Source organism: Xyrauchen texanus, chromosome 40 (genome assembly GCF_025860055.1).
Source record: "Xyrauchen texanus isolate HMW12.3.18 chromosome 40, RBS_HiC_50CHRs, whole genome shotgun sequence".
Lineage (NCBI taxonomy): Eukaryota > Metazoa > Chordata > Actinopteri > Cypriniformes > Catostomidae > Xyrauchen > Xyrauchen texanus.
This window is the reverse complement of record NC_068315.1, coordinates 7,205,376-7,229,217: the sequence shown is the minus strand read 5'-3', so window position 1 is coordinate 7,229,217 and position 23,842 is coordinate 7,205,376. Positions and strand designations below refer to the sequence as shown.

Here is a 23,842-nt window from a genome sequence, read left to right as displayed (position 1 = left end):
CACTTTGCAAACTCTAAATAGCTGGAATAAAAGGCTTCAGTTCTAATGTTTCTCTATCCAATAAATGCGTTTATTCGGCTAAGCGACCAAGCGTCTTGTCTCAAATCCCCGCCTATGCCCCTCTCTGATTGGCAATCTTCTTTCAACAACTCTAACATTATTCAAATCGCTGCGTACTGGTAGGCTGACTGTGCTGTCAATCACACGCATCTGCGCTCAATAAGGTCTAGTACTTCGCTCAGCTTCTCGTATGTGCTCAGAGACTCCCACAGTGCAGGACGGGACGGGGATGCGACCGGGAGTAGGTTGCACAGCTGGGTTTCGGGCAGGGAATCAAATGCACCGGCCATTCGCTTCAGTTTTCTCAACAGTTGACTTAAAGCGCGTTTCTAGATGTTCCGTCCACTTTTGGGTAATTTATTTAATGACTGGTGTTGATTTTATTGTGCACTAATGGCTTGTAAAGACAACAGGTATTCCTGAGGCTGGACCTGGACAGAATTGTACCTACCCGTCAATATGTCCAGCTGGAGTGTGATGGTCTTCATGCACAGGGCTTATGGAATATAGCCTGCTCTGTCACCATCTCTACGCGGTCTCCATCAGTCCTGTAAAGAAGAAACTCGGGCTCCTCTTCATCATGCTGCTCCTTTGGGTCTACATGCTCTACTCCTGCGTGGGCTACTGTGCCACCATGCCGCCAAGTTTAGTCGTGGACAATAGTAATTATAATGGAGACACGGATTTCCTCGGGAAATACGCTGAGGCGAAAAGTGGCCGAGCGGACCTCGTGATGTCCAAGCTCTTAACCAGACCGCAGAGCTCTTGGACGGGCTTGGAATCAGATTATGATAAACCTACTGTCAGGAGGGCTCCCCGAGGCTTCTCTAAAAATGAAGTGGATGCGGACAGAGCTGAGGACTGGGACGGCGGGCGAGGAGGAGAGCAGAGAATCTCTCCGCTGTCAAGTTTCTCCAACGGCTCGGGCAGTAAGAAGCTGCCTCAGGCGATCATCATCGGCGTGAAGAAGGGCGGAACGCGCGCGCTGCTGGAGTTTCTGCGCGTGCATCCCGATATTCGCGCGGTCGGAGCGGAGCCTCACTTCTTCGACCGTAACTATGACAACGGACTGGACTGGTACAGGTAAGATGAATTATAAGCACATATGAAAACTTAAACCTTTACTTTTAGGACTAGGACTAATATTCATCAGTGAATCATATTATAGCCTAATCACTACACTCTTCAAGGCAGCTTGTGGCATATTTAAGTTAATACATTTTTAAATAAGGCATTATTTGGTATTGTGTTACTCTCTTTACAGTTATTTTTTCTTTTTCTTTGATAACGACATTTTTCGAAAATGTCTCACAAGTAGACACACACACACACACACACACACACACACACACACAGGAGTTCAGCAAAACATCAGTTAGATTTGGATATTCGAGAGCATTCGATTTTTTTAATTCAGGTTTATCTTGTGGTCATGTGAAGCTGACTTATTTATTTTATTAGAAATTAACAACATGAATCGAATCAAATAGAATTAATATCCTATTATTTTTAGACTATTATTTATTTATATATATTTATTTTTTTAATCCTGCTTTAATTGTAAACTTCGAACCTAAATTCAACATTTATGCTATACTGCATGTTATACCTTTGTTATATAGGATACATATTTCATATCAAATGTAATGATATTCGATGAAATGTATGTTTTCCTTTTTGCCTGTATTTGAAAATAAACTTTTAAAGTCCGTTTACATGTGACTTGATCTCAAAGCTTTTCAGACAGTAGCTTTCAGATTATAATTTAAACGTTTACTCTGTTCTGTCAAACTATTCGGCTTTGCACAGTGACTTTAGAGAACTGAACTCAGAAATGTTGAACACGGTCCTTTAAATGCACATTAATTCAATCTGATATTATTTTAAAAAACATAATAGTTCTTGAACGGTCGGTACTTGCAGATTTAGTGGTTGTAATACATTGAGAGACGAAGCGTAAATGACCGCAGATGTTGCGCAGTGGTCTCTGTTGGGCACACTGGATCATTGCAGGTGAACGGACGTCTACTTTTCCTTTCACTTTTACAACTTCTCAAATCTTCTTTTGTATTTTTTGAAACGGACTAGTTGACCATACGCTACCATTTCCGAAATACCGGTGCAACATAATTAGAGAGATTCGATTCAATGCAATGGACAAGCCTTTATTTTTTGTGTGCGAAATGTTTTTTTATTTAATTTTTTATTTTTATTATTATTTTTCATGGCAACCTGAATTGATAGAAATATATGGGGGGAAAAAGTAACAAAAAAAAAAAAAGCATAGTCACATTGGCGGTATCAATAAAATGTATACCTTATGAATTATGTAGTAGCCTATTGTTTATGAACTTCCATTCACTGTCTTGAATGGAAGTTTATCTTAATGCAACTGTTTTTCTTTGCGCACAGTTTTACAAACTCTATAATGCTGTGTTATGTTAATTAATTCGTGTTGTTTTTATAAATGTATGTTTAGGCGTGTACTGTCTACTTGATTGGGCATTTATGGGATATTATTAATCGGCCCATTTAATTTTAGTGACTAAAGTTTCAAGAGACACTAGGAGAGCTCATAAATTCCTTTTTGATATATATTTTTATATATAAACTTTAGGGTAAAAAAAATGTGCATAATTTATCGTTTTATTTTCTGTTACTTTTATGCTGCAGTTATTAAAACGTGATGACATTTTGATATGTTAACATTCACACACTAATGATAAAATATGTAATGCTCTATAGTAAAATCTAATGGTATTAATAGAAAGATCGCATACAATTTAAACTGTAGAGAGAAAGAGTTTTGCCCCAGAGTCTGTCTCTGCTTATACTCCGGACCCCAAAGGAAAAGAAACACATTTGAAAAGTTGATAAAACAGTCCTGAACTGCATGCCTGTCTCTCTAAACGGATTTGCAAAAAGTTTGGGGATTGGTAGTGGAGTGTATGTGGACGTGAAAGCCCAGTGCTTTTAAATATATGCGACGTTTCAGGGCCCCTGTAACAAAAAACAGGACGGATGAAAGAATGGGCGTTGCAGTGAATGCTTGGAAGTCCATCTTCGATGAATAGGGAATTATATTGATGCATGTTTAGGAGGAAAAAAGATTTATTTAATTAATTATTTATGTTCGGGGCCTCACTTCAGTCTAATACAAATGAATCCCAAACATTTGTTGTCAAGCTGCTTCAGCAGAATCAATAACTAAAGAGGGTCCCGAAAATGTTCAGATTCTCTGAACCTGCCCTTGATTTTTTGAATTTGATTAAGTGATTGCATAGATTATGCTATTAACATTTAAAACCCAAAGTTTACAGATAAATTAAAGGACTGGAAAGTGGTCAAAAGTGTTAAGTGCAACCTAAGAAGAAATAAATAAACCAAAAAAGTAGGCTCAGTTAAAATACAGAAATATTTAAGGAACCTATATACAATCAGTCATAGGGTCGCAAATGTAGTTTTTCTGCAAAAAATAAAACAAGTAACACCAGGGCATAGACTTTTACCCTTGATACATTCCTTTTTAAATCTCCAAATGTGAAAAGTAAATGTACCGCTCAGTCAATTGACAGGCTCTTCCTCAAAAAATCGTTTTTATGCTTCTGAGGTCTTTAAGAAATTCCCTAAATTCAGTGGTGGGGCCTTCACCAAATTACAAAGTTAATTGGAAATAACTTTTCAAAAGCATCTTTTGGGTAAAACAACAGATTAATTGCATATAAAAGTCCAAAACATGAAAAAATGGTTGATTTTCACACACACATATTTTTATTTATATAATGATTTTCTGTCTCAAAATTACTGGATTTGCATGCCATTGCAGCTGGTTTAAGTTGGACATGCAATGCCACATTGCAATTCTATATCTGGGCACTGCAGTTTGGGCTGAGGATACAGCACACAAACAAATGCAGACTTGTTTTCTCTGTCTAAAATTGAGTTGCAGGATGAGTGGCAATGGAGAAAGGGTTTCTTCCTTAGTAGTGTTAATATCACATGACTAAACATCAATCGTGTGTTGAGGAAACAGGAATGCATTCCCATGCATAGTGAATGCTTAGATTTGCTCTGTAAAGGAAAAGTTTTATGGTGCAAAAAGAGAAGTTAAAAAGAGTTTTATGGTGCAGAAATTATGTATTTTAAAGAAATCCAAGTGCATGGAAAGCATGCCACGAACTCGCATCTTTAATAAGGTAGCTGTGCACTTGTTGCCTTTGTTTATCTTAGAATTGTTGTGTATGACTCATGGAGATCTACAGTATAGTAACAAGAATTATCATCAGTCACATCACATTTCATCTGTGTTTTTTTTTTATTTTATTTTTTTATGAGTTTCTCCCAGAAATGTCTGGTCAGTGTCAAGGTTATGTCAACTGTCAGTTTATTTGTAAGAGATATTACAGTGAATAACTCAAATCAGAGTGGCTTGAATTGTTGTGTAATAAATTTGAGGCAGTTCTGTTTTCACGATTTGCAGTTTCAACTACTTTTTGATTGGTAAGGTCTTGCAAAATCTCTGGTGGTTATGCTGCTTTCACATTATTATATATATATATTTTCTTCTCTTTTCTGGAGGGTCTAATGATTTAATATGCAGTTTAGTTGGCTTCTCAAAAATCCCACCCACCCAGGCAGACAGTCTCAGCTGGATTGACACATTTTGTGGAGGCCCTGGTGCTGTGGATGACATTGTGTTGCATAATTTACAAATCTACAAATGCAGTTTTTTTGCAGTCAAACGTCTCCTCCTTGCCAATAATGGGAAGTCAACATGCAAGAAACCTTCACTTTTCATGCAGTTTTATACAAAACCATTACCACAGCTAAAAGTACAGCAACCCTTCCAGTTAATCTATGCAACTTGTATAGTGTGTTTTTGAAGGTCAGGTTTCCTACCTCTGCTACAAATATATATCTTGGGGAACAATGCTATTCCTTGGCCTTCACTCTTTAGTGCAAACTCTTTAGTGTGCAATCCTTTTGTTTCCATCCTGTGATTAAGGGTGTGTTTTCTGAATAGCAGCCCTTTAAAGACATAGTCCGTTACCGTCGTCTAACAAAGGGGACAAGTGGAGCATTGTTCCACTAGTGGGAATAGCTTTGCTGAAAATCCCATTCTGTTTTCGGACTCAGAATGGCCTCGGAAGTCTGTCACTTGAAAGTTCTTATCTATGGAGTGCTACGACCCCCTGCCACCATGTCTAGTTGAGGAACTCCATCCGTGGAATGGCCAGTTCTGGATGGATGCCCCAGCTTTTGTGCCCACACACCAGGGGTGTTAACACCGTTATGTAGGTGACCCATACAGACGCTGTGGCCAGTGACCCCCTTCTTCCTGCCTCTACAAAGCAGGGGTGGTATTGTCTAAGTGGCACCGGGTGAGATCAAGCAAAAGTTTGGTTGTGCATACTGGGTGTGTTATTACACAGTAATTTGTAGTTGTGAATTAGAGGACCGTGCAGTCAACATTTTTGTTGTTGCAATAAGAGAGCAGAAGCAATGGTTGGTGACTGCTGTAGAAGATGAAACATACACACTCACATGCACGCAGATAAGCACAAAGTAATGACTCACGCCATTGCTGAGTCCGACCCTGTGGGAGTAGATATATTGATTAGGTTATGCTGTGCTGGGTACTGTGTTTGATGTTGGGTTAAAGGTCTTTGTGGCTCGGGTTATCTAAGAATCTGTTGAGCAACATTGCCTCTGTAAAGACCATCTGCACTGCAGGTGAGACGCGATCAACCCCGAATTTGCCTGAATACACAACAAAAAAATCACATGATAAGTCATATGAATTTTTATGAGATGGAAAAACTGTAAGTTATCGTACAACTTGGCTCGTATGAAAAGGAACAACATTTAGTCACATAGAGACCAACCCAAAAAAATTATTTCTAATTTATACAATACAAGCATCAAATTATAGCTAGCCCTCTATCCAACACTATATTAAGAAAGGAAATGTCTGTGAACAAATTTGCTAATTCCATATTTATTTATGCAATGCTAATGACTAATGTATGTCAATAATCTAATCTAATATGCTTCCCTCGTCTCATTCAAAACTGTGATGTTTTCTTTCTTGCATGGTACACAAAAGTTATTTTCTTATTAAAGTCATGGTTAGGTTTCAGGTTTGGGTAAGGGCTTAGACTTTATGGTTAGATTAAGGTTTGGGGTAGGCCTTAAACATGGGAAAAAATACTGATAACATTGTCCGTTGATTTATTTAGTTTTCTCTATGGGAGTAAAGGTTAGATGTTTTTATACAAGCCAACTTCTATGATTTCTTCTGATTTTGCCATCATGTACTAACATTATGACTCATGAGACCATTTTGGCACTCATACTCATGTGCTGTATGGATGGATGCTAAATTCAAACTAGAAACTGTTTCCAGTTCAAGATTGAGGAGCAGCTCTCATGGTAGAATAGACTTCCTCCACTCAGATGATCTGAAGCTTGACCAGTCATCCATTCAGCAGTTTGACATCCTCATTGAGAGCCAGAACAGCGCTGACTTAGGACGTTCAAAGGTGTGCCTCCAAAGATGCCTCAGTGTTGGCTAAACTGCTCAGCATACTTTAGACCAAAGGATTACTCTACTTTCATGTTTAGCCTTGGCTCCTCTTTCAATCCTTCTACCCAGGAACCCATCTCTCAAGCTTCTTTAAAGGGTTACTTCACCCAAAATTGAAAATGTTTGTAACAATTTACTAACCCTCATGTCATTCTAATCCCACATGACTTTTTCTTCTCATATGATTGTCTCTCTTCAATGGATCACAAAAGGAGAAGTTGGGCGGAATTTTAGGGACTGATAGCATCAGTTACCATTCACTTTCATTGTACGGAAAAGAAGAGCACGTCTATGTTCTTCAAAATGTCTCGTGTTCTAAGGAATAAAGATAGTCATATGGGTCTGCAACAACATGAGGAAATGACCCCTTCCTTCCTTTCCTTATTTTTTGTCATACTCCTGTCTCCTCTAAGCTGCAGTGAACTAAATACCTCACTCAACTGATACATTTCGTGTACAGTTCGCAGCATGGTCTGGTAATTGTTGGCTTATGTCTCCAAGCAGGTTCGCCTCCTCCAAAGTGTGTGATCATAAGAACTCATTTTCAAAAGTTTGATACTCCAAGGAGGATTATTAGCAGTAGAAGTGACATGTGAGAAAGAGGTTAGTGTAGAAAAGGAATTTGGCTCAAATTGTCAAAGTGATTTAATAGAAAATGGTGTCTGTACTGTAGATGATTTTGAAAGGTGCTGTGCTTGTTTGTGTCTGTCTGTCTCTCTATGAAGAAAGTGAAAAGCAGAGAATCAGGAAGTAGAGACCACCTGAGGTTTCCATTAACCTCGACGAGAAAAGAGCAGACAATTAAAGGAACACACACTGCTGATATGCCCACAGGAGCACAGCATGAACTGAGCTCCAGGGCAACAAAGCCTGTGTCTCCCTGTAGCCCAGGAACTGTCACCACTTTTGCCATCACACTTTCTACTTTAGCCTCTCACAGTTTTCTTTCTCTCTTTCTCTTTCCAAGGAAAAAAACCAGCTCTTAGAAAATAAACTCACAAATTCTGTGTGTCATGTTTTTTTACTTCCACATTGTCAGTGCTGAGTGCAAAGTCATTTTCTGCTTATTTCATATAGACTGATAGGAAACTAACAGGAAAAAAACTGGTCCCATTGAATAACGTGGTAACCAGGGTTTAAAATGGGTAATGAGGCGGCGGGAACCACCATTTAATGAAAACTTGAAAAGACTCCTCTGTCCTCCGGCGGACGGCCACAGCTGCTCCTTTGGGCGGGCGGCAGTGGCAAGGACTCCACGTCAGCACATCCCTCCTCCATCCAGGGTTTCGGGACCAATGTAGCAGGGTTTAAAATGGGCAAGGAGGAGGCAGGAACCGGACGAACTATCAAAATCATGTTTAATGAAAACTTAAAAAGACACAAACATAAACACACACGGCAGCTGTGTGTAGCTCCCTCTCAACCAGCTTGGCCTTAACTCTCTCCTAAGCTGATTAGCCTGATTGGAGGCCAGCCGTGTGCAGTCACGGCCCGGCCCCACCCTGCTCCTCGTCACAAGAGTTACCATACATTTTTGTTTTAAATGGCTCATTGCACATATCACGACAGTTTCCTGGTGAAACGAACATGCGCTACAACAATGATTCATTCCCATCCAATCAAGACACCAATTCATAATTTCGATTTATTCATCATTCAATACAAACCAAAATGAGCCAGATATAATTTTTTATTTTTTTATTTTTTATTCTGTTTCAAAGCCCATTTCTCTATTCAAACCTGCATTATGTGGTTTTGAACAGCTTGGTCCTATTTTGGGGAGCCCAGATCGTGTTTCCTGTGGAACCATTAAGGGCTTCTGGAACAGAGAGAAAGGAAAGCAAAAATATTTGTCATCGTTCACGAAAAACATCATCCCTGCCTAACCCTGAAATCAAATTCCACCTGTGACATCCGCACGGCCGATTACTTTCAGCAGAAACAGTTGACAGTGATCTCTCTGTGTTTCACAGCAATCTTGTCTTCAGTGGCCGCTGAGATACTAAAGCTGACAATAACTAGGCTTTCATCCAAAATAAATTTTTAGAGTTGCCTTAGGAGAGAAACGAATGCTCCTGTTTGACTTTTTGTTTTATGCGTGAACTTTAATTGGATGCACTGGTGCTATTACCACAAAGTTTGGCAAATTACGGGTTAGAGATGAAGAATACTGGTCTTGAGGAATTTGTAAACCATTACTGCAGCATCAAAGTAATGCAGCTGTGCTGCCTCTGATGTAACTGGCTGACAGATTTTGAGGAAATTCCCGGCACTTTAAAGCTCACCTGTCTTCAAAAGCTCTATAGCTGGAGTAGATATGTGCCAAGAAAAACAGGATGTAATAGATGCATTCATGTGTGTGCTTGTGTCTAAGCCTGAAAAAAACAAAAGCCTTTGAAAGTCTATGTGCCAATTTTACAACAATTCAGTGAGATATTTTATTTTCTACTGAGACTATTTGGCATGCTAACAGGTCTTTTTTCTGCAAGTTATTTAACACAAATGACAGAGATAAAGTATGACACATTATAGATTCTTATTAAATACAATGTTATGTAGCTGTCACAAAACATAATGGATTTATATCCTGTGTTCACAATTTCAAAGCAAATCTGTCAACTGTCGATGTAGCTCTGTGCAAATGCTAATTTTTAGCAAACAAGCTACTACCCCATCACCACTAGTTACACCAAACACTGCCAATAGACTAGAGACTTGTGCCACTCAGTGGGAATGTAAATGAAGTGTGAGACTGAGTCTGTTAACACCCTCTACTAACACTCTAAGTAAACAAGCTTATCACTAAGGATTAGCAAGAGCAAGATAAACATTGGTGTGCAGAGACTGTTAGAATACGTGCTTCAGAGGAAGATTTATGTGCATTCCACAGGATGCTGGATCTGCTGAAGTTGTGTGAGGTTGGTTTATTACATCCGTTTAAACGAGATATTTGCATATGGTATATGATATTATTTTTATTGATATTTGCCTTTTTATAATTTGACAAGACAGTTAAAAGTTACAGGGAACTGTTGAGGAGAGAGAGGGAGAATGAAACAGGCGAGCACTTTAACTTTATGCCCTCAAACTTGTCTGCTGTGGCTCTGATATGTGGACCATTTAAATGACACTGTGTAACACGATGGCACGTAACAACAAAATGAACCGTGACTGGTCGTATACATGACTCGCTTCATATGCAAGCAGGCAATTCTCAGCGCCCTCAAGAAACAAATCGGCCAAATGGGAAAATATATCAGCCGATTCAATAATTAAAAAATTCTGAAAATCGGTCGATTTATTTATTTATTAAGTCTTTTAAATTCAGTCTGTATTTAAATGATGTTGTTCAGTTAATTGGGTCTGCCTTTTTTTTTATCAAACTATGTCTTGCTAGCAGAGGTGGTGGTGTTGTTTTTTGAGGATTTCTAGTTTCCAAATTTAAAAGATTTTATGCTATATTTCCTTAACCATGATTAAATTAATTATTGATGCATTATTGTTACTATTGTTCATACTTCGTTTAACAAGTAGGAATGCACCGATATGGATTTTAACAAACCTTTTGGCCAATACTGATATTTTGCCAATAACGCTTAAAACATTTACAAAAGCTATTTTATGGTTCTAAAAAATTTCCATTGAACATAAATTGGATCTGTTGATCATTTGGCTAGCCAAAATTTAAAGAGAGCCACAATGAAAGATAAGTAAAATATTAAAAACATAAAAATCTGATATGACAATTGATGTGGCAAAAAAAAGGTTATTTTGTACTTTTTTGCACTTTAGCATTTCTAAACAATAGAACTATTATCTTAGAAAATGTGACATATTATAAAAAAACACTACAAAGTCATAATATGCCTATGAATTTAACATGCTTTTTGGATTTTTAATAAATTTTGCTCTAGGTATTCCTTTATATTACACAGAAAAAAGCATAATTACAAAAATCCATCGGTTTTCAAATAGCTGTTTTCATGCATTAAAATATGCTGATTGTTTTCATTTTGTCAGTAACTGGGCAATAAATAGAGCAAAAATTCAGTGTGTAACTCATCAAATATTTGTGCTAAGGACATGGTTGATCCCTAAATCATATAACCTTGTTGATAAGAGCTTTTTATATTTGCTTTTATTATTATTTTTCATTGCAGACAATAAATTTGACCAAAAATCAAATAAACTTACATTGAAGGAAGTATCTGAGGAATATCTTGGGAACAGAAAATCATATATGGGCTCTTTTATCAAGGTGGGCTTTTTAGACTTGGGCCAGTAAGGAACCACTTATAAACCATCCAGAACACCTTATCAACCGCTTAACAAGTTTTCCATAGGTGAGCACCACATAAGTTTTCTTCAGAAAATGTAAAACTATGTAGTTATTTTACTTTAACTGCATGTTAAACTATTTTAGCCAAGTCAGCAGAGACATTGATCTACACATACTAAACCAGTTCCTCCTAAAAAAGTTTTTAGTAATGGCCCTAATATCGCAGACATTTTTAGGTATGACCCTAAAATTACAGAAACACCTGTCCAATATGGTTAAAAGAGGCCTGCCCTGTTCAACGCCCTACAAACAGCTCCACTCTTCAGTCTATAGCTCTGTAAAATGCATGGCTGAGTGAGAAAAAGAGAAGTGCACTTTATTACCTCCTCTCATGCCTCCATATTTTATTCAGAGCTGATGGCAGCCTCTTCATACACAGCAATTCCACTCAGCTGGCATGACTGTAGAGCTGTAACTCAATGTTCAGCCCTGTACAGCAGAAACACACCCGACTCTTGTTTTAAAGAGATTTTGGTAGGTGTTGATTGGCAGCAAATAAAGCTGAAACTGAGTCTGGGCACACTGCAACTTACAGAGCCTGAGCTCTCAGTGATTTATGCGTGTTCTGCCCTTCTCGGAGGCTGTTGTGGTTTAGAATGTGTTTGAGAGCGAGAGAGAGAGAGTAACAGAAAGAAAGAAAGAAAAGAGAATGGGGCCGGAATTTTGGTTGGCAAAGTAGAGCATAGACTTCAATATGATTCAAGAGCAGATACCCTCTCTCACGATACACGCATTTTGGAAAATGTCTTTATACAGCACTACTGGGAGGTTTTAATATATTTTTCTGCCCTTGACACTCTAAAGTAGATCAGTCCTCAGCCCAAAATCCAAATCCCCCGTACTCTAAGAAGGAAAACATTTAGATTAAACAGCACTCATTTCTTTTTTAGTGTTGGGGGGCCATTTGGGTTCAGCAAGGTCTGTTTTATGCTGATGTTATTACCGCAAAGCAACAATAAAGTAGTTTTCAGAAAGTCTGCCCAGCTGCTGGCACAGATATAATAATTTAATGAGAAACTAGTTCAGCATTAAGGTATAACACTCTTTAGAGACGACTCTAAAGGAAGAGTGTGTCTATTCTCAGAAAGAGGTGGGTCAGAAGTGTCTGCAATGTTCCCCGTTCCTTCATTATTTATTTGCGAGAGCAGTCACTACACGTGAGAGGCTTTCTCCGTCTTTCTAATACAGATCCAGTGACGTGATCTGTCAGCGAGGATGTCAAGCTGAAGCTAAGACACACCATCACCTTAGACGGGGCTGGCTAAGACTGACGTTTACACCTCTTTATGTTTATGTCAGGGTTACATGGCATAGATCAGAGGCTGAGGAGAAACCTGAGAAAGAGTTAGACAGAGAATGAGGGGGTTAGTTGAGGAAAAGTTAATGTTAGCCATTATAAATGCAGAAGCTGGAATATTCATAAAACACACTCACATGTGCTATCAATGCTCCTTGGCTTCATCAGGTTAAGAGGAGATCTCTGGCAATTCTCACTCAGGAAATGAACTGTCAGCAGGCGGGATAGGCCGGCTAAGTGGCTGCGTACATCTCAAAATACAGTGGTAGCTAAGTGCTGCTACATACATGCTCACCCTGGCTCTGTACTACACTATATTTCTGTCTTTCACCCGGTTATTGTTCTCCTGGTTTTTGTGCTATAAAACCCAGCTTTGCTCTATAGATTTACTACTGCAGTTTTGCTCTGCGGTTAAATATAATGTCAAGGCTCCAGACTCTGCGGGGTGTATTTTCAAACTACAGCCTCACTCATGTCTCTATGACGACAAACCTAGAAAATATTGTTTGTATGGAGCAGGCTAGGAGGTGCCTGGATTACAAGATGTAGCCATATGGCCTCCTTCATAAACAGAATACATTTTTCCTGGTTGCTCTCCAGACATGGTAAAGAAGTGAACCTGATCTTAAAGAATTATGTTCTGGTGGTTACTTGATGTCATAAGTAGCTGCTTTAAACTTCCAACAAGTTTCTCACACGTTGAGAAGTTCAAAAACACAATTGAGTGATAAAACTGTGCTGCATGAGAATTATTGATTCATAAAGCGTAAGTGCCATCCCACTTGAATAAGCCCTTTTTTACTTGTTCTAGTATTCTAGTATAGGAATCATCTGCTCATACATGAATTTCACAACTGTTTTTTTTTTTACATCCTCCACTTCTGATAGATTAAAGTGCAAAGGGTGAGAGTGGCAGGGCAAGAGTCTTTGATCGGTTGAAGTGTCACTCTTAAATGCTTAGATCTCCATGACCCTAGTAGTTTGGGTTTAGATCACTGTAATCAATAGACTGATTATGAAGTAGAGGCTGACATTTTTGAACCACTAGCTGCAGATGCAGAGAACTTTTTTTAAGACTGTGATCTGTATGTGGAAAAAACACAAATTAGATCTCTTTAATATAGCATTTGTTTCTCATAGGGCACTTTCCCACTATTGGGCGGAATGGTTCTGAGCATGGAGAGTAATGGTTTCAGTAGCATTTCCACTTGAGCATGATTGAGCAGGACCAGGATTCTCAGCATAGCTAGACTATCATCTCAGGATAGAGAACCGTTCTGATGGAACGGCTTTAGTGACGTAGGGACTTGTGCTCGGTCACTTGCTCATTCATACCATTGCAGTTCTACGTTTTTTAGCACCACTATGGAAAAAGAAAATGTAACAGTGTCAACTAGCCACAATCAGTATAGAACAGTACAGATCTTGGCAATGTCTCAAAAAGATTTGTATAGATATATAGACAGACAGATGGGCAGACATGCAAACAGACTGACAGATAGATAGTAATAATATTTTTCTCTGGGTAGGCACACTCTCTCACACTGCCACTTTGGTGTGGTGATTGCCATTTTAGATCAGCGTAAGTGTTTAGTGGCTCGCGACTATCTTTCTGGCTTTCAAAGTGCAAGCAGCTGAGCTGTTAAACTCATTGGCAATTAATTTGAGTTTATTTGACTGCTGAGACTTTATTACACTGCAGCTTGTTTGAGCAGCTTCCACTTACTGCCACTGCTTTTGCTCTGTACAACAGTGGCAAGTTCTTACACACAAGGGATAGTTCACCCTAAAAACTGATAGATAAACTCATCTTTAAGAGATGTCTTTCAAACACACACACACACACACACACACACACACACACACACACACACACACACACACACACACACACACACACACACACAGGTGTTCAGAGGTTGTCTGTTTTGACTTGCACTTCAGAACCAAGCTGCTGGTATGTCCGTGCATCTCAGATCCTTCCAACTTGAAAGGTATAGATCTGAAACATGTTTTTCTCTATATCAGTTTGTATACCCATAAGTTAAAAAACGAACTGAAAAAGAACAAAAACGCAGACCAAAAAATAACCATAACAATAACAGAGTTGAAAGACAGATACGCTACAACCCTTGTCACTTGAAAGATAAGAGATCATAGATAAAGAATTCTTAGGGGCTTTTTAGGGGGCTACTGTGACAAGAACAAAACATATTTATAAAAACTCCCTTCTGTGTCTCTTTTCTTCTCTTTGTCTCTTGTTTCCCCTTCTATCTTTCCCATGCTGATTTATCTCTGTTAGGAAGAAGAAGAAAAAAAACTTACATCATGGCCCTCAGGAGTTTATTGATGCTGATTTTTAGTAAAAGAAAACCTGCTTTTTGTCTTATTCTCACCTCTTTGTCATCTCTTCCAGCTTGAAAAAGACTTTGACAATGCACTGCCAAAATGTATACATTGAAAATGCAGATGACTATCAGCAGATCTAATATTTATATCTATAAGAATTCTGCGTGACGCCTGATCTGCTGATAGTCATAGGCAAAAAACCTCAACCAAAAGGCAGAAGCGCTCTGGCCTTACCTCATCACTTCAGATAATTTACCCTTTTTATCAGAAGAATAGTTTAGTGCAGTGGTTCTCAACCTTTTTGACTCCAAGGCCCCCCCACTGTCCAAGACAATATTTGAAGGCCCCCTCTCCCGAAACTAGATGTGTCTGATTAAAAGAATTAATCACGGATCATTTTTTTATTCTTGAAGTTTCAGAGAGTCTGTTTATAATTTGTAGCCATACATCTTAAAGTATTTTTTTAGCATTTTAATTAAGTTGAATTATTTTAATGATTTTTATATTTATTAATTTAAATACATTTTAAGTCAACTTGAGGCCCCCTTGGCAGTGTGGTGAGGCCCCCTAGTGGGTCCCGGCCCCCTGGTTGAGAAACACTGATTTAGAGAACTCATATCCACTTTCTAATCAGTGTTTTAATAATTAATACACAGCGTAGCTTTACCTTCTCTAGTGGCAGCATGTGCCATGTGACTGCAAAGCACTTCAGGCACACGTTGGACTTGAGAGCTCTCCACAACTGCCTCTCACCCGACCCTGAGAGTGCCGGAGAGAGATCGAGAAGTGCTCTCCACTCAGCTTACAATGAGTCACCCTCCCCCATCCTCTCTGGCCTCTCCACAGCCCTTGCTCTTTCAGATCATTGGAGGACAATGCTCTGTTTTCAAAGAAAAGAGGGGAAAAAGGGTGTCAAAGCATTGCCTGTTTGCTGACAGAATCTCTAAAAAGAAGCACCTCATAAATCAAAACAGCCAAGAAAGGCTATTGTTCTTCTGAGAGCTTGCCTACTTGTCTTCCTCAACCCCATTTTGCCCTCCCTTTCTTTTTTCCCTAAAATAAGAGAGGTGATCAGATAGTTGGAGGCTTTTTTTTGTCTTTAGTATGTTCCTTTTGAACATTTCATTTTCCCCACTTTCTGCTTTCCTCCCCCATATCCCCAGAAACAATATTAAGGTTGTTTTCACCCTTGATTCGATTGCTTGATATAAACTTAAGTTCGATTCCACCTCCTCTGCCACTCTGCCCCAGCAAACTGTGGTATGTTTGCATCATTAACTGCAGTTGTTCACCACTGTATGGACTGCAAGTTTCACTCTTTTATTCAGGTTTTTGACACTTTGCTTTTACTACCATAACTCAAACCACTCAAAAATCCACTCATGTGTGTCTGATTAAAATTAGAATTAAATAGTGTATAAAATATATTTATTGGAACATATTTTTTACATGTTTTATTTCATTTATTTATATTTTTCCCCCGGCACAGTGGGTGTGGGTGGTTCATTTAACAGTTACATTCCTGTGTTCTCTCTCACTTCATTAGCACCACAGACACATATAGCTGGTTTGCTCATGTGGAATAAACGGCAAACAAGCGGACATGCTAAGCATTAACACATTTATTTCCTCCACAATAATAACACACTTATACCATGTAGAGTGTGTTAGAGCAGTGTTTCCCAAACTTTTTCTGCCACGGCACACTTTTTTCTGCTTAACAATTCTATGGCACACCACTATCCCACATAGGCTAACCATCGTCAATATTTTTCCTTTTCAATAACTTGTTCATGTTTTCTGTCTGTCTTAGTAGCGTGTTTACTTGTAATGTGTGAAATTCAACTATGCAAAAAAAAATAAAAATCAAGTCACATAGGTAGGCTACGCTGTGTGAGTTTACAGGTGGCAAGAGTGCTAAATGGATAATGAAAAAACAACAAATTTGCTTCTTTTCAAATTTGTAGATTTGTTCTCGCAATGCCACAACAAATTACAGGGATGCAAACTCATGAGGGGCGAAAAAGGAAAGACAATCACTGGTCCACAAATTTTTTTCTGAGGATATTTGTTTTTAAAGAATTAGCTAAAAGCACCAATTCCAGCTTTTTTTAGTGATTCAAGTTTATTCAAGTTTACAATTGTGCAGAATTAGCTCCAAAATAAAGAGTATGTTGGTGAGGCTTGCTTCTGTTTCACAAATTTGTTTTGAACTGATTCGTTCAGTGACCCCTTCTGGAAATGTCACTAGGTGGCGACAAATGAGAGTCTAATGTGCTATGAGTGAGTCAGTGAATCATTTTGAGTAGTTCATGACAGAACTCTACCAAGAAACTTTATAGTGTTTAAGCATAAAACATCAAAGCAGATCTACAGTCTTCCTTCAGTCTGAGCATTATTTTTCATTCAAAACAACAACAATAGTATAACAGTAGTGAGTTTCAATAACATCCTTACCTTCTCCTTTATTAAAACTTTCATAGCTACAAATCTACTGACTTCAGTATAAGAATTATAAACTCAAAGCAGATCTATGGTATCATTTTCCTACAGTAGCCTATTTAAACTGCTGAGCATGGCTTTTATCAGAAAAGACCACAATAATAGACAAATAATAATCATTTTGAGTTTCAATAATGTTCTTTCATCATTGTAAAGCGCATTTCACATGAGTTGAGTTGAGGCGCCAACGGAGCGTTGCGTTCAACTTCAGCGTCAAGTAACGCATCGCCCTCCAGATGACAAGAGTTGCAGAAAGCATCACAGAGGGGTGATTTTACGAGTTTGCCATGTAAAAAAGTGGGAGGTGTGCACAATAAACATTGAAAACATGTATTTGGAAGAGAGGAAAAAAACTTGCAGTTGCTTTGATAGCAGAAAGTAATAAAATGACTAGTTTATATGTAGGTATAATTGTTTTCTTGGTGAATTTAAATTAGTTCAATAACTGGGGTCGCTGATATTTGTAAATGATAAGATAATATTTAATTAAAACATTCAATTTCTCTTCGCAAATTTGGACAGTTTTTAAATGTTTCTTGTTGCTTAGTACTCTCAAAGACATTAATGGTGAAGCAAAAACATGTGTGAAGTGGTGTCACGTCATAGACTTCAATGTATTCTGCAGCGCTGACGCGAGTCATGTGAAAGACCCTTAATGCTTATAAATATCACTCACTTTTGCACATTAATCATTGCTCTTCACAATAACAAAAGTGACCGATTATAGTTTCAAAATGGCAAATTTCTCCGAAAGGTGAGGAGTTTGGATCCCTGAAATTTTTTCATGCATTTATTATATTTTGTGGAATTTGATAATTTTCCATGGCACACCTGACAATCTTTCACGGCACACTATTGTGCCATGGCACAGTGGTTGAGAAACACTGTTAGAGTATGTCATTGCAAAAAAGGCACAAACATAATCTGTTTTCATTTCACAGAGATTAATGAGGTTTTTTGTCTGTGTTCTTTCGCTCAAACTCTCACTCTAGTGTTCTGACAGAGCAGTAATCAAACTGATATTATCATAATTGGATCTGTGGCCAGCTCTTTAGAGAAGTCATCTAACAACACTAATCTGCCAACAGTTTCCCATCAAATATATCAACACATTGCCTCCTGCAGCTTCAGGCTGTTTTTTCATTTTGGATCAATAGTGTGTAAATATTTTCACTTACAACATTGGAATTTTTCACTATAGCGAGGTACAGTTAGCTGTTCCATCTATGTGATCTAGGAAAATACTTTATTGAGTTTTGTACTGGTACTTTGCAGAATGCAGCAAAAAGCAGTGCAATCTGTGTCAAGAGCTGCACCTGGTAAATACGGTCACATAATTGGAGATTTTGATTCTGAAACGCTGTCTGTAGGCTTTGTTTATCATAACATCTCTTTCTGCTCCGGGGTTATGTGGTTCTTACCTCTAACTAGGGAACAGTGGCTTGTCACCAGTTGTAAAAATAGAGAAGTTTTTACCCAAGACTCCTTGGAGAGAAAATAAACTGTGATCTTCTGAAGTGTGGGAAAACGATATCTCCCAACATATTGTTTGCAGCCACTTGAATCGAGTGTAGTCCCATTTCAACAGGGTGTAAACATGCAAAGCAGAATTACACTAGACGCTGACATCGCAGTTTACTTTGTAGCAGTAAATTAGCCCAGGTGCTAACAACAGAGCTCGATACCACAGAGACAACAGACCAACAAGGGCCTTATCTGTGCATATACTAATACCCAAAGGAGGGTCATTCTGGGCCTGTTGAGATCTTAGTGTGACTTCATACTCATTAAACACTGAAATCCACATGTAGAGGTCTTTAGTTATGTTCACTCAGTTTAATGATACAACAGCACAAACATGTTGCCTTTGGAAGCAGCTTAATGCATTTGTTTGCCAGATTTATCTTCATTTAAATTTTCAGCCACATAGAGCACAACAGTGTCTTTCTAGAAGTAAAAGTAAAAAAAAAAAATTAAAATGGGGAGTAGATATTTTACAATAACTTACAAACTCTCGATTGCCTTAACAGTTAACAGGGTTATTAGAAAGCTGTTTACAGAAAATACAGATTTAATGGATATATTGGATGTGTTTAACATGTTGTCTACTTTCTGGACTTTGTATTTTATAAGAAAACTATCACTACAAGTATCAAACCTGCCGTTTAGTGTGGCTTGTACATCTCTGATAATTGAATGCATGCGTTGTTTGGCATCCAATGCCAATTGTATTTGACCCAAAATCATGGTCTTGAATTGGATCATTGATTGAGCAGCACCACATGCTCCATCTCTTTGATTGCATTATGCAATGTTTTGTTTTCATTAGACCTCCATTTTAACCCCGATTTTCCCTTTTCGCTTCCTCCTCAGAGACCTGATGCCTAAGACCCTGGAGGGTCAGATCACAATGGAGAAAACGCCAAGCTACTTTGTGACCCGTGAGGCTCCAGCTCGGATCTATGCCATGTCTCGTGACACCAAGTTGATCGTGGTGGTCCGGGACCCCGTCACCCGAGCCATCTCTGATTATACACAAACATTGTCCAAGAAGCCTGACATTCCCACTTTTGAGAGCCTGACATTCAAAAACAGGACTACAGGGTTGATAGACACCTCGTGGAGCGCCGTTCAGATCGGCATTTATGCCAAGCACCTGGACAACTGGCTGCAGTTCTTCCCCATGGGTCAGATTCTATTTGTGAGTGGAGAACGTTTGATCAGCGACCCGGCCGGAGAACTGGGCCGTGTACAGGACTTCTTAGGGCTCAAGAGGATCATCACAGACAAACACTTCTACTTCAACCAGACCAAGGGCTTCCCTTGTCTCAAGAAGGCTGAGGGTAGCAGCAAGCCCCATTGCCTGGGCAAAACCAAAGGGAGGACCCACCCAAACATTAACCCTGAGATAGTGCAGAGACTTAGAGACTTCTACAGACCGTTCAACATGAAGTTCTACCAGATGACTGGGCATAATTTTGGTTGGGATTAACTGTGAATGGAGGACACTTTTTTCTGTGTATTTGCTATGGCAAAAATACATTGATATGATTGCTATATATATGTGAAATGTACAGAAATCTATTTTATAATAATTTATTTTTAATTTCTAAGCAATTAATTCACTAAGCTGCCTAACCATATTGTCCATAACATCTGGCCCAATTGTAGTCTCGCCACCAACATTCCACATTGATTTGCCATGGTTATTTCTAAACATGTTGAATTATTGGTGCTTCCAAATTCTTTCAATTACAAATACTGAACTCGAAAATGGTTTGACAAACAAAAAACACAAACACTTTTACGGGTATAGTGCATTTACAAACTAATAGCGACAGACATTTGCAATTCTTTCAATTTTTCAATACTGAATGTTTAGAGAAATGTATCTTTGTGACAGAGCATAATGGACTATATTTCACTCTAAAGGTATTCTCTTGATAACATTTCATGTTTCATTACACTCCATATTGGCCCGAGTCCAACTACGTTCAACTGATAAGCAAGAGAGTTGATCCTGTGCCCCCTTTTATTCAGTAACATGTGGATCAATAGCCCTAATTGCTACTTATAGTGTCACTCATGTTTAGAGTTGACTGCTGGCCTTCACTTGCAGATTCCTGTAATGAATGGGCATGTCGACATTATGCTAATCGCATAACTCATCTGAACAAATCGATTAGGTTTCTCGAGCCTCAACGCCCTTTTAGAGGAAGATATGGCCAACAAGCTCAGCTACTTCCCTGTCTAAAAGGTTCAAAGTTGTAGTCTTAATAACTTTTCAAAAAAAGGAACTGGGTTGGCTAAAAGCGACAAAGTTTAGACTTATTCACACTGCCCCAAAAAAGTATGCATTTTGTGCGAACGGTCCTTAAATCCTCTAAATCCAAAAGTCAACTTTAGAATACAGTATATGAAATGTTGGTGTTTGTTGGGCCTTTATGAAAGTGATCATTAGGTTGCCCAATCTAGCCTCTTTTTTTTTTAACACAAGGAAGTGTTCTGTGCTGAACGGCCCTTTAATCCTTAAAATACAACAGCCAACTATAAATTTTTAGTTGGTGTTGGTTTTTGTTTTTTTGGGACAGTGTGAATTAGCCTTTTGTTGGAAATGGCATGTGAAACACTCTAGAGATTGTGGGTAGATCTCACTCCTACTGTATCTCTACAAAGAAGAGTATCAAAAGCTTAACCCTGTGCTTGTGCCATTACTGACATATATTAGTAAATACACCCTGACGTGCTTGTTTCCTTTCCATCAGATCAAAACACATCTTTCATTAAATCTCAGTTCTCCTATTCTTGCCAAATTTGAACAAGCTTACGAGCCTCCATTAAGAAGCTCATTGTTATATTTTTTACCCCATGTAGTCTCTTTGTGCTTTTGTTTGATTTTCTACTTGAATATGTATAATGCAAGAAGGAGAAACAGTCAGTTGCTCTTAATCTGTGATATTCATCCCATGACATGGCTGATATGGTTGCTGTCTCAAAAGCAAGATAAATGACCAGGCTTAGTGTAGCTCTGGTTACTGTTCACTCAGATCACCTGATTCAGGATCAGCTCTAAATAGATCAGTATTGGGATAAGGTGTGAGGCTTTAAAGGGAAAGTTAACCAAAAATAAATAAAATAAAAATTATTTAATAATTTATGTTGTTCCAAAATCACATGGCTTTCTTCCATTAAACACAAAAAAAAGATGTTAGCCAGATTGTTAGACTCAATCATCATTCACTAAGAAACATTCTGTCTAGCATCTCCTTTTGTGTTCCAAAGAGAGAAAGTTGTATGGGTTTGGAAGCAACATGATGTAAATGATGTAAGTAAATTATGACAGAATTTATCGTTTTGATGTGAACTATACCGTAAAGGGTGAAAGGAGCCACTATTTACAGCTTAGCTTTAACATTGGGCTGAGAGAAACTGATCCTGGACCAGAGTTCAAAGGGGTAATGTCACAGAGAGATTTACAAGAACCATTACGAAAGTACTGAAGCTTCACTTTCTCTCACCCCTATTTAATATACTGAAAATGAAATGCAGAGGGGGGATTGATTGTCTGTTTGTATGGCTTTGGATGGAAGCAAACAAAGAAAAAAAAACCCAACTAAAACAGAATAGCGGTCTGAATCAGCTCATTAGTTTTTGTTTTGTTTTAGAACATGCTGTGCCTCAAACCAGTCCTGTGCTATGCTAAGCCAACTTTCTTTCATTTGGAGAGGAGATTATAATATTTATCAGCTGTGAGGACAGCCATACTAATCTTGCTGGCCTTCAAGTCTGAACTAAGTGGGGGGAAATTTCCCAGGGCATTTTTCCTTCTTTATTCAATTCATCAAATGATCAGATGTTACAGGGAGGCCAAAAAAACAAACAAACAAAAACAATTTGAACTTTCTCCTCCAACAGTAATCAACTCATAATTTTTTGTTCTTGCATTCAAATTGCATTTAAGCAAGCAAATCAGTTGGATCATGGCAGTGAAACAGGGTCTAGCAAATTTTCAACAAATGCTAGCCCATAGGGCCTCCTTAGATTTTACGAGTACAATATAACAGAAACATCTATTCCATGATAACTCAAAGTGGAGCATTATTGCTCAGGTATTTTTTGGGTAAAATGCGTAACCTTCAACCCCCTCTGATTATATGTGAACTGCAAATAGATTCTGATACATCAAACTTTGGTCTGTGCAAAGTTTCTAATTTTTGCTCAAGGTAAGGCAGTGTGTGCTGATGCATCTGTCTAATGGTTGAGTTTTATTCAACCTCAAAGAGATATTCAGATGTTATAAATATTTGTCTTACTCCAAGTATAACACAATAAATAGACTAGAAATGATCTTTATGTACAAATGATGAGGAATGCATGTAAACCAAGTATTCTGTGGTTTCAAAAATGATTAATTTTACACCCTGAATGAGCTAAATGGAACAGACGTTTCTAGATAATTAAATATATAACATTCATACTTTTGCTTTGTATGATGAATAAAATAAAATATATATTTTACGAAATTAACTTATTCTGTCTTTACTCGAATCATACCAATCACAAATTGTAGACGTGAAAGACTTGATAGAATAATAATAAAAGGCTATATAAGACTGTTTTGGAGAAATAATATTTAATAAAGCTGCACTACATAACTTTGTGCTTTCTTGCAACATCTGTGGTTGAAACTTAAAATTGCAAGCAATTTGTGGAAGAACACTAAACGTGAGTCGTGTTTCGGCACTGCTCCTCTGGCGGATGAATCTCATGATTTGAGGTTATTGAAAAGTACTTGGGCTTATTGCCTGTGTGTGCTTGCATGACTGGAGATATTCAGAGTCATAACATGCTGTTTCCATTTTGATATAATGTTCAACCATTAAACCTTTAAAACTGAAATATTACTTGCTTTGATGAAGATAAACAACACTCGTATTCACATATTTTGACTGAATTAATTTTACACTTATAGCGCTTTTCTGACACTACACTAAAAGCACTTTTACATAAAGAACAGAGGACTCAATCACCTCAATCTCTACCTGTATATAATGTAATTAATAGTAGATAAAACATAATGATAATGTTTGATACGCATGATATGGCTGATACAAGTTCAATGGAAGACTTTATTATTTTTATGTTATATTGTACAGTCTCAGTTTATAATGCAAGTGAACAGTAATACTAAAATAATATGTCTATGAAT

At 38.1% G+C, this 23,842-nt stretch overlaps 1 protein-coding gene across 1 annotated transcript; it reads left to right on the top strand.

Annotated features, from left to right (window-relative positions):
* The first annotated feature begins 269 nt into the window (after positions 1–269).
* Positions 270–23,090, top strand: hs3st3b1b (heparan sulfate (glucosamine) 3-O-sulfotransferase 3B1b). The gene is made up of 2 exons (XM_052112499.1): positions 270–1,143; positions 19,507–23,090. Exons 1-2 carry the CDS (start codon positions 560–562, stop codon positions 20,123–20,125), a joined length of 1,203 nt encoding a protein of 400 aa, XP_051968459.1. The 5' UTR covers positions 270–559; the 3' UTR covers positions 20,126–23,090.
* Positions 23,091–23,842: the final 752 nt, after the last annotated feature.